The sequence below is a fragment of the Pan paniscus genome, chromosome 14, assembly GCF_029289425.2.
Source record: "Pan paniscus chromosome 14, NHGRI_mPanPan1-v2.0_pri, whole genome shotgun sequence".
In the NCBI taxonomy this organism is placed as follows: domain Eukaryota; kingdom Metazoa; phylum Chordata; class Mammalia; order Primates; family Hominidae; genus Pan; species Pan paniscus.
Window position 1 is genome coordinate 49793043 of NC_073263.2, and position 12404 is coordinate 49805446.

The 12404-nt window shown below is 33.8% G+C and overlaps 1 protein-coding gene across 2 annotated transcripts in view; it reads left to right on the forward strand.

Moving 5' to 3' along the window:
- The window catches only part of RB1 (RB transcriptional corepressor 1), a 171970-nt gene that overhangs the window by 40700 nt on the left and 118866 nt on the right, over positions 1-12404 (forward strand). For both annotated transcript variants that reach the window (XM_003811422.5, XM_055096764.2), the window contains exons 4-6: positions 1764-1883; positions 4495-4533; positions 5624-5691. In XM_003811422.5, coding sequence (XP_003811470.1) covers positions 1764-1883; positions 4495-4533; positions 5624-5691 — 227 coding nt within the window. The remainder of the gene's footprint in view (positions 1-1763; positions 1884-4494; positions 4534-5623; positions 5692-12404) is intronic.

Consider the following 12404-nt stretch of genomic DNA (forward strand, 5'->3'; position numbering starts at 1 on the left):
TGCAACATATTTACAAAAATGCAACAGTATGTATTTTTACCAAATAGGTAATTATGTTTCTCCTTGAACAAAGACATCTAGAATTAAACATAATTGATATTTTATTTAAACGAGATAGATTAAATTGTTGCATTTTTGAAATACTTTTTTTGCTATATCTAAATAAAATGTGGAAACAAAGGCTTTGTATATTTGTAAATATACAAAATAATAGAAATTACATAAATAGTTCATAGAGTCAATACCTGCAACACCACAGGCACTCACTGCTTCTCTCCCTTCCTTCTTTTCTTCCCTTAAGTTTCCCCTAGAAAAAAGGCTTTGTTGTAACAATTCACTTTTCATGGTAATCTCAGGACAGGTATTGCCATATACCTCAAAAAAACTGGAACTGAGAGTAGTTCTTTAATAAATGCTATTCTGAGGCTGATTTCTTTTTCTTTGGATATATCTGCACATTTGTTCCTTTCTCTTTTCTAATCAACATTCTGATCTTCTGTTCTTTGTCATTTCTACTCTTTCTTTATTTGCTTTTTCACATAGCTTGTCATGGCTCCCCCATTCCTTTCTGTATCATAGGAACTTTAATAACCTTTTGGTTCCCCTGCTGATTAGCTGAAGCTTTTATTTCCCCAGTGTTTGATTGGTCCAGCCCATTTTTTTGAGTGAGGGCTATAACTCATTGGTTGCTGGACAGCCTATGGATGGGTCAGGTGACTATCTTTTGTTTCAGTTAGCTGCTTTGGTATAATTCCTTATACAAAATTCATGATTAGAAATTAGCATGTGAGATGTAGTTGATGATTGCTATCTTTAATATCCTATTGGAAAATGTATATATTGATGTTTCAAATACGTTAATTTTTATGGAAAAGAGTAACGAAGAGTGATTTAAAGTTATTATTTAAACTGCTTAAATTATTTAAATCAACTTTCCTTTTCCAAAAATAATTCAATTCTAAAATCATTGGTGGGGCAAATAAAGTATGCATTTTGGTGTGTATCTCTGACAGGAGGGTGCCACAGGGCCCAGAGCAGGATGTTAGAGTCAAAGTAGGGTGAGGAGGGCATCCTTTGTGTGGGGGCAACCTGATGGGGCTGCTTTGTGTGCAGTGTCAGAGACTAAGCAGGGTGTGCAGGCAGCCGGTGCACAAGTGAGGTGAGGAGGGCAGCCTGCTGTGGGGAGTCAGAACCCTTCCACAGTGAGGAAGTGTCTATGCTAAGGGGTGGGGTAAGTCCAGAACTGGGAGTCAGTTCTGAGAAGAACAGAAAAGTGTCCACACGGGGGAGGGGGTGGCTTTGGAGATAGAAAATGGTTACTTACAGGGGGATTGATTAAATGAGTAAGTAAACTGAGGATGAATGGGTTCCAGGTTTCCCACTGTCAATGAAGAGTTACAAATATAGAAAGGGAAACACTAAAATGAAGCATATGGTTTTATATTGGAATTGGATGAATGGATGTGAACTCATGTTTTTTAAAACACATAGACAGATACAGAATAAATATACGCATATCTCTTCTTGACCCTTCGTTTTCTTATATTCTCAATGATGAATAGATATAAGCATAGGTATATAGATAATAGAGGTGTAAGTTGAAGGCTAATTGTTTTTGCAAAAAGTAATTCCTTCCAAAGGATATAGTAGTGATTAGATGTAGAGCTGATAATCTTTTGAATTGAAATATCTATGATTTGAAAACGAAATAACACAAATTTTTAAGGTTACTGATTTACTTTTTTCTATTCTTTCCTTTGTAGTGTCCATAAATTCTTTAACTTACTAAAAGAAATTGATACCAGTACCAAAGTTGATAATGCTATGTCAAGACTGTTGAAGAAGTATGATGTATTGTTTGCACTCTTCAGCAAATTGGAAAGGTAAAGTAAACATTTTATTAGGGTTACACTCTGATTTTTTATGTCATTGTTCACAATTAGATTCTGGGAATTATTTAACACATTTAGTAAAGTTAGTAAGTATTAATTCTTAGACTTGTCCCTTTTAATGTTAGCTCATTAATTCTTAGCTTTCTTATTTATCCAGTAATATGCATTCTGAATGCTTCCTAGAAAATTAACCGTTTTATTATCCTTTCATGTCTTCCATTTGTTTTCAAAAACTTTAAGCTTATCTCCCATTTTAGCCTTCTTTGCCAGAAAACTTCTAGTTCTGAATAGAATGGTGACATAAATTTAAACTTCTTCCTAATACTGTTATTTAGTTTGGAACGAGAAAACACTTGGAATGGATGGTGTATGTGACCTATACTATAAAGTAATGATTTGTACTCCCAATGGTGGCTTAGAGGACTTTTTCCATTACAGTTCGAGTAGGAGCATAATTAATATGCTTAGGTTAAGTTTTTTCTATACTTTTCATCAAAACTGTACTTCCCTACCCCAAATGTTTCAGCCCTTAATTTGGCATATGTCTGTTATCATGTTTGTTTTGAGGCTCATTTCATTTGCGTTTAAGAGAATATGAAAGTTACAGTGTTAGCTAAATAAGCAATTGTGTAATAGCATGGTAAAGGGAGAAGGGTAAAAGAGGCATGGCCCTATTCTGGAGAGAATGAGGACGGAGATAGAGGTGGAAAGAAGCATCTCCTTAGGAGGATGGCTCTATTTTCTCCCCCTTTTTCTTTTTTGACCACAAAAACTTCACAACTGTGGTGGAGGATGAGAAAAATTAGAGAAAAAACTCAAAGGCCTAGGGCTTTTGAAGGACTGTCTTTTCTTGCCCCTGGTTTTAATTGTAATATGGTAGCATTGGCCATCTTGTTTTTTTTTTTTTTTTTTTTTTTGGTCTTTTCTTGATGAGAATATAAGCTTTTTGCACAAGAAAAAGGGAAATTTTTAATTATTAATGGAGATAAATTATCTAAATAATTTGCATAACAAACATGAACTAATTATAGAATACTTGGAAAACACAGAAAGGCATAAATAAAATATGAATCGACCAAAATGTCAACAGTGGAGAGAATCACTTTTCATATTTTAGAATGTTTCTTTCCTTTGGGTATTGTTTCACATTGAGTAGAATATTATATGTGTGTGTGTGTGTGTGTGTGTGTGTTTGGCTTTTAAAATTTACCTAATTGTGACTTTCTAAATTTTTTTCTATTCTTTAAACTTGTTTACAACCTTTTTAATTCATATCTGGTAGCTTATTTTAATATGATCCTAAATACAATGTTGCTTTAGAGTTTTTTTGGTACAATATTATTTAGACCCCTGAAAAACTGGAAACAACTGATATTCACAGCTGAAGTTAAACAATAAATATTAAACATATCTAAACATAAAATGTTATAAATATAAAATAAAATGTGATAAAGAATAATGGCAATATTGGCAAGTGCTTCTAATGTTAAACAAATGAAGCAGGATATACTCTGATTATGACTGTGTGTAAGGAAGAAACCTAGACCACTAACGCATAGAATGAAATGACTGGAGAGAAGTTTACCACAATGTTAACCCAAGTTTTATATGAGTAACTTACATTTGTAAGGAGGATGTATTACCTTTCTAGTAAACAAAGCAAGCAAAAACTTCTTTAAGCCAACTTTAATGAGTATTCTATACATATAAGTACTTTAAGATCTATAATCATCAGGGTTTTTTTTTTTCTAGATATAGAATTTGGGGACTCATTGGTAGGAGTGATTTGGGGTACAGTTCTGATTTTTTTTCCTGCTATAGTAATTTCGACTGGATGCTTCCAAGTTGTTTGCTCTGCTGTCTGAGATAAGGAATCTGCTTGGATATTTGTTTCTGTTGTAAGAAGCAGGAATTACATAGTGGACAAAGCATTACATTGTATATGTTTAAGGGTGAAGGGTAACTATAGTGGTGATTTTGGTCAGAGAAAAAACCATAGAAGGCAATGTCCGAATAGGGTTTACAGGAAAAATAGAAATTCACCAAGCAAAATGAGTGGGAACTGGGAGCGAGCATCTTAGAGATTAGCATGTGTACAAAGCCAAAGCAGTGATATCAGGATGTACTTTGATATTGCTAATGGCTGAAAGGTAAGAAGGGATCAGATTGGTAGTAATCTTGGGCTTTGCCCTGCAGGCAGTGGAAACTCCTTGAATGATTTTAAACTAGGGAGTAACAGTTGGATTTGGCCTCAAAAGACCACTCAGGACTTTGTAAAAGGGATTTAAAATTTTTATTGACAAATCATATGAGATAATTTAAAGAGTAAACTTTACTAACCTTAGGTGGATCAGTTGGGTGTTTTCTATCTTATTTATACCTTTTTTTTGAAGACTAATTGAGAGGATTAACTGTAATTATATATTACAGTGATGTGAGATGTCATAAATTGGGAAAATCTACTTGAACTTTGTTTTATAATGCTGTATATATATTTTTTAAATATATACTTCTTAAAAGAAGATGAATAAAGCATGAGAAAACTACTATGACTTCTAAATTACGAAAAAATGTTAAAAAGTCATAATGTTTTTCTTTTCAGGACATGTGAACTTATATATTTGACACAACCCAGCAGTTCGTAAGTAGTTCACAGAATGTTATTTTTCACTTAAAAAAAAAGATTTTTATGGAATAATCTCAAACATCTTGATAGTTAGGGTTAGTTTGATCGATTATAGCAGGCTACTTCATAAATTAAGCCCATAGATTTAAGTCCTGTGTAGATTATTTATCTTCTCACAAAGAAAATAGTATAAAATACATGCCTTGTACTACAAAGAAGAACTAATAAGGTGGAATTGATTCAGGACAGCATATCACCAACTCTGAGAAAAATGCAACAAATGCAAATTCATTGACTAAATCTTTATTGAGGGTCTGTTACAGGCACTTTATTAACTAATAATCAGCATAATTTCTGTGTGAGAATAAATGTAAAAATCTGTATTAAAATTTCCAAATGATTATTTTAAATGTATAATGCATGCTCTAACAGTATGCCCATGTAGAGCTCCAGAGTTTTTTCTTGGAAACAGAATGAGTAGTACATGAGATTTTCTGCCTCATTGGAGTAGTATTGAAGATAATTAATATAAAGGGAAATTGTATATTTACTGATTAATTGATATCAATCTATTAATTCCAACAAGTGAATGTCTCTGGAAAGATTATCAAGGCAAAGTGTTAAATTGGCAAATTAAGTCATCCAAACCTTCATTTTTCTGCTCACAGTGTTGATAATTAATCAGAAAAAAGAGCAAAAAATATTAAGGTAATTTGAAACAAAGTATGTTATAACATACTATGTCTTTTATATATTTTTATATTAGAATTGAAATATTCAGTATTTCTGTTACAAAATTTTTCTTTCAAAATGTATACTTTTTTTTCTTAATTTTTTTTTTTGCAGCTTCTCATGGTCAAGAATGTATACTATTCTGTGGGCTAAATATCATATCTTAGAATTATAAGACATAGAAACATTAAATGAATAGAGATAAACTCAGGTGTAAATTATGCAATTAAAATGGACTGCATTCTATTATGCATTTAACTAAGGTCATTTTTTTTTAATGCACAAAAAGAAACACCCAAAAGATATATCTGGAAAACTTTCTTTCAGTGATACATTTTTCCTGTTTTTTTTCTGCTTTCTATTTGTTTAATAGGATATCTACTGAAATAAATTCTGCATTGGTGCTAAAAGTTTCTTGGATCACATTTTTATTAGCTAAAGGTAAGTTCATTATATTTATTAAATGCTAATATTTCAAATGTAATAATTAAATTGGCATTCCTTTGGACTAAATTCCCCAATTTTTATTGAGTAATGTACTCCTCCCTCATTCTCTGCTTGGCTTATTAACTGTTAGCAAGTTCTTATAATTCTGGTACTAGAAACAACCTTGGAAATGCTTTATTTCATTTTTGTTTCTAATATTCCATCTTCCCTCCCTTTCTTTTTTTTGAAGAATAATGATGTTACTGTTTTCATAAAAATGATATTTGCTCATGATAAATAATTCAAATAAAATAATTTTGGTCACAAAAGCACAAAGAAAAATTATCTAAAATCCACCCAGGGATAATCAGCATTAAAATTACATAATTGGGATGCAGTTAAGGTATAGAATTTTTATTATTTTTGTTTGTTTATGCAAACAGTGTTAACTTGTTATCAGTTGAAATAATGGGTTATAAGATAGTATTTGCAAGCCTCATAGTAACCTCAAACCAAAAAACATACAATGTAGACATGAAAAATAAAAACCAAGAAACTAAAGCATATCATCAGAGAAAACTACTTTCACTAAAGGAAGTCAGAAAGGAAAGAAAGAAGGAAGAGAAGACCACAAAACAACCAGAAAACAAATAACAAAATGACATGAGTAAGTCCTTACTTACCAATAATAACGTTGAACATAAATGGACTAAAGTCTCTAATTAAAAGACACAGACTGGTTGAGTGATGGAAAAACAAGACTCATTTGATCTGTTTCCTACAAGAAACACACTTTGCCTATAAAGACACATACCGACTGAAAATAAAGGGATGGAAAAATATATTCCATGCCCACAGAAACCAAAATAAGAGCAGGGGTCACTATACTTATATCAGACAAAGTAGATTTCAAGAACAAAACTGTAAGGACAAAGAAGGTCAGTATATAATGATAAAGGGGTCAATTCAGCAAGAGGATATAACAGTGTTAAATATTTATGCAACTAATACTGGAGCACCCAGATATATAAAGCAAATATTATTAGAGCTAAAGAGAGACATAGGCCCCAATACAATAGAAATAGCTGGAGACTTCAACACCCCACTTTCAGCATTGGACAGATCTTCCAGACAGAAAATCAACAAAGAAACATCAGACTTAATCTGCACTATATAGACCATATGAATCTAATAGATATTTACAGAACATTTCATCCAAGACTATACATTCTTCTTGTCTGCATATTGATCATTCTCAAGGATAGACCATGTGTTAGGCTTAAAACATTAAAAAAGCATGAAATAATATCAAGCATATTCTCTGATCACAATAGAATAAAACTAGAAATTAATAACAAGGTATTTTGGAAACTGTACAGATACATGGAAATTAAACAATATGCTCCTGAATGGCCATGGGTCAATGAAGAAATTAAGAGGGAAATTAAAAAATTTTTTGAAACAAATAATGGAAACATAACAAACCAAAACCTATGGGATACAGTAAAAGCAGTACAGAGGGAAGTTTATAGCTGTAAGTGCCTACATCCCAAAAGAGGAAAACATCTTTTCTTAAAAAAACTTTTAGGTTCAGGGGTACATGTGATGGTTTGTTACATAGGTAAACTTGTGTCACAGGGGTTTGTTGTACAGCTTACTTCATCACCCAGGAATTAAGCCCAGTATCCAATAGCTATTTTTTCTGTTCCTCTCCCTCTTCCCACTTTCCACCTTCAAGTAGACCCCAGTGCCTGTTGTTTCCATCTTTGTGTTCTTCAGTTTTCATCATTTAGCTCCCACTTATAAGTGAGGCCATGCAGTATTTAGTTTTTTATTCCTGCATTAGTTTGCTAAGGATAATAGCCTCCAGCTCCATCCATGTTCCTGTGAAGGACATGATCTCATTCTTTTTTATGGGCTGCATAGAATTCCATGGTATATATGTACCACATTTTCTTTATCCATTCTGTCATTGATGAGCATTTAGGTTGATGCCATGTCTTTGCTTTTGTGGATAGTGCTGCAGTGAACATTCACGTGCTTTTGTCTTTATGGTAGAATGATTTCTATTCCTTTGAGTATGTACTCAATAATGGGATTGCTGGGTCCAAGGGTAGTTCTGCTTTTAGCTCTTTGCGGAATTGTCAGACTGCTTTCTACAATGTTTGAACTAATTTACACTCCCAACCAAGAGTGTATAAGTGTTCTCTTTTCTTTGCAACCTCACCAGTATCTGTTATTTTTTGACTTTATAGTAATAGCTATTCTGACTGGTGTGAGATGGTATCTCATTGTGGTTTTGACTTGCATTTCGCTAATGATAAGTGATATGGAGCTTTTTTTTCATATGCTTATTGGCTGCATGTATGTCTTCTTTTGAAAAGTGTCTGTTCATGTGCCTTGCCCACTTTTTAGTGGGGTTGGTTTTTTTTCTCTTGCAAATTTGTCTAAGTTCCTTATAAATGCTGGATATTAAACCTTTGTCAGATGCATAGTTTGCAAAATTTTTCCCCATTCTGTAGGTTGTTCATTTACTCTGTTGATTGTTTCTTTTGCTGTGCAGAAGCTCTTGAGTTTAATTCAATCCCACTTGTCAATTTTTGATTTTGTTGTGATTGCTTTTGGTGTCTTTATTATGAAGACTTTGCCCGTTCCTATGTCTAGGATCTATTTTTTTTTTTGAGACAGAGTCTCACTCTGTCACCCAGGCTGGAGTGCAGTGGCACAATCTCGGCTCACTGCAACCTCTGCCTCCCGGGTTTAAGTGATTATCTTGCCTCAGCCTCCTGAGTAACTGGGACTACAGGTGTGCACCACCATGCCCGGCTAATTTTTGTATTTTCACTAGAGATGGGGTTTTACTATGTTGGCCAGGCTGGTCTTGAACTCCCTACCTCAGGTGATCCATGCACCTCAGCCTCCCAAAGTGCTGGGATTACAGGAATGAGCCACCACACCTGGCCTGGCCATCTTCAATCCATCTTGAGTTGATTTTTGTATATGGTGTGAGGAATGGGTCCAGCTTCAATCTTCTGCATATGGCTAGCCACTTATCCTAGCACCAGTTAATGAAATGGGAGTCTTTTCCCCATTGCTTGCTTTTGTCAGCTTTGTCAAAAAGATCAGCTGGTCCTAGGTGTGCAACCTTATTTCTGGGTGCTCTATTCTGTTCCATTGGTTTACATTATTCTGAAAAAAATGTGCCTGTTTTTGTACCAGTAACATGCTGTTTTGGTTACTGTAGCCCTGTAGTATAGTTTGAAGTTGGATAATGTGATGCCTCCAGCTTTGTTCTTTTTGCTTAGGATTGCCTTGGCTATTCAGGCTCTTTTTTGGTTCCAGTTGAATTTTAAAATAGTTTTTTTTTTTTTTATTTCTGTGAAGAATGTCATTGGTAGTTTGATAGGAATAGCCTTGAATCTGTAATTTTTTTTGGGCAGTATGGCCATTTTAATGATATTTATTCTTCCTATCCATGAGCATGGGATGTTTTTCCATGTGTTTGTGTCATCTCTGATTGCTTTGAGCAGTGTTTTGAAATTCTTGTTGTAGAGAGCTTTCACCTCCCTGGTTAGTTGTATTCCTATGTATTCTTTTTGTGGCAATTTTTAATGGGATTGCCTTTCTGATTTGGCTCTCAGCTTGGCTCTTGTTGGTGTGTAGAACTACTAGTGATTTTTATACATTGATTTTGTATCCTGAAACTTTGCTGAAGTTGTTGATCAGCTGAAGGAGCTTTTTGGCTCTAAGACTACGGGGTTTTCTAGATATAGCATCATGTCATCTGCCACAGAGATAGTTTGACTCCCTCTCTTCCTATTTGGATGCCCTTCATTTCTTTCTCTCACCTGATTGCTCTGATTAGGACTTCCAATACTTTGTTGAACAGGAGTGGTGAAAAAGGGCATCCTTGTCTTGTGCCAGTTTTCAAAGGGAATGCTTCAAGCTTCTGCACATTCAGTATGATGTTGGCTGTGGGTTAGTTATAGGTGAAAAAAAGAGGAAAAACTCAAATAAACAATCTAACATTGTATCTTAAAGAAGTACAAAAATAAGAGCAAATCAAACCCAGAATTAGTAGAAGAAAAGAAAGATCAAGCAGAAATAAATGAAATTGCAATGAAAAAAATTGCAAAAGATCAATGAAACAAAGTGTTTTTTTAAAAAGTTAAACAAAATTGACAAGCCTTTAGCTAGATTAACTAAGGAAAAAAGAGAGAAGATACAAATAAGATCAGAAATGAAAAAGGAGACATTACAGCTGATACTGCAGAAACTAAAAGTATCATTAGTGGCTTCTATAAGCAACTATATGCCAATAAACTGGAAAATATAGAAGAAATGGGCAAATTCCTAGACATGTACAACTTACCAAGATTGAACCAGGAAGAAATCCAAAACCTGAACAGACCAATAACAAGTAATGAGATTGAAGCCATAATAAAGTCTCCTAGTAAAGAAAAGCCTGGGACCTGATGGCTTCACTGCTGAATTGTACCAAACATTTAAAGAAGAACTAATACCAATCCTACTTACAGTATTCTGGAAAATAGACTAGGAAGAAATACTTCTAAACTCATTCTACAAGGCCTGTATTACCCTGATACCAAAACCAGATAAAGACCCATTAAAAAAAGAAAACTATAGGCCAGTATTTCTGAGGAATATTGATACAGAAATCTTCAACAAAACACTAGCAAACTGAATTCAATAATACATTAGATAGATCATTCATTATGTCGCAGTGGGATTTATCCCTGCAATGCAAGGATGGTTCAACATACACAAATCAATGTGGTATGTCATATCAACAGAATGAAGGACAAAAATCATATGATCATTTAAATTGATGCTGAAAAAGCATTTGATAAAAGTCAGCATCCTTCATGCCCAAAACCCTAAAAAAACTGAGGATAGAAGGAACATACCTTAACGTAATAAAAGCCATATATAACAGACCCACAGCTAGCATAATACTTAATGGGGAAAAATTGAAAGCCTTTCCTCTAAGATCTAGAACATGACGAGGATGTCCATTGTCATCACTGTTATTCAGCATAGTACTGGAAGTCCTAGATAGAGTAGTCAGACAAAAGATATAAAGGGAATCCAGATTGGAAAGAAAGAAGTCAAGTTATCCTTGTTTGCAGCTGATACAATCTTATATTTGGAAGAACCTAAAGACTCCACAAGAAAACTATTAGAACTAATAAACATGTTCAGTAAAGTTGAAGGATAGAAAATCAACATACAAAAATCAGTAATGTTTCTGTATGCCAACAGTGAATAATGTGAAAAAGAAATTTAAAAAGTAGTCCTATTTACAATAGCCACACATAAAATAAAATGCCTAGGAATTAACCACAGAAGTGAAAGATCTCTATGATGAAAACCATAGAATACTGATGAAAGAAATTGAAGAGCACACCAAAAAAATGGAAAAAATATTTTATGTTGTTCATGGATTGGAAGAATTAATATTGTTAAAATGTCCATACTACCCAAAGCAATCTATAGATTCAATGCAATTCCTATCAAAATACCAATGACATTCTTCACAGAAATAGAAAAAACAGTCCTCAAATTTATATGGAACTACAAAAGACCCAGAATAGCGAAAACTATCCTAAGCAGAAAGATGACGTTGCTTGACTTCAAATTATACTACAGAGCTATAGTAACCAAAACAGCATGGTACTGGCATAAAAGCAGATACATAGACCAGTGGAACAGAACAGAGAGCCCAGAAACAAATCCACATGCCTACAGTGAACTCATTTTTGACAGTGGCCAAGAACATATGCTGGGGAAAAGACAGTCTCTTCAATAAATGGTGCTGGGAAAACTGGATATCCATATGCAGAAGAATGAAACTAGACCCCTATCTGTCACCATATACAAAAATCAAATCAAAATGATTAAGGACTTAAATCTAAGACCTTAAACTATGAAACTGCTATAAGAAAACATTGGGGAAAATCTCCAGGACATCAGTCTGGGCAAAAATTTCTTGAGCAATACCTCACAAACACAGTCAACCAAAGCAAAAATGGACAAACGAGATCATATCAAGTTAAAAAGCTTCTACACAGCAAAGGATACAATGAATTAAGTGAAGAGACAACCCACAGAATGGAAAAAATATTTGCAAACTACCCAAGCAATTAATAACCAGAATATATAAGGAACTCAAACAACTCTATGGGAAAAAATCTAATAATCTGACAAAAAAATTGGCAAAAGAGTTGAATACACATTTCTCAAAAGAAGACATACAAATGACAAACAGGCATATGAAAAGGTGCTCAACATCAGTGATCATCAGAGAAATGCAAATCAAAACTACAATGAGGTATTTATCTCACTGCAGTTAAAATGGCTGATATTCAAAAGACAGGCAATAACAAATGCTGGCTAGGATGTGGAGAAAAGAGAACCCCCGTACACTGTTGGTGGGAATGTAAATTAGTACAACTACTATGGGGAACAGTTTGGAGGTTTCTCAAAAAAATTAAAAATTGAGCTACCATATTATCCAACAATCCCACTACCAGGTATATACCCAACGAAAGGAAGTCAGTATATCAAAGAGGTATCTGCACTCCTATGTTTGTTGCAGCACTGTTTACAATAGCTAAGATTTGAAAGCAACCTAAGTGTCCATCAACAGATGAATGGATAAAGAAAATATGGTACATATACACAATGGAGTACTATTCAGCCATAAA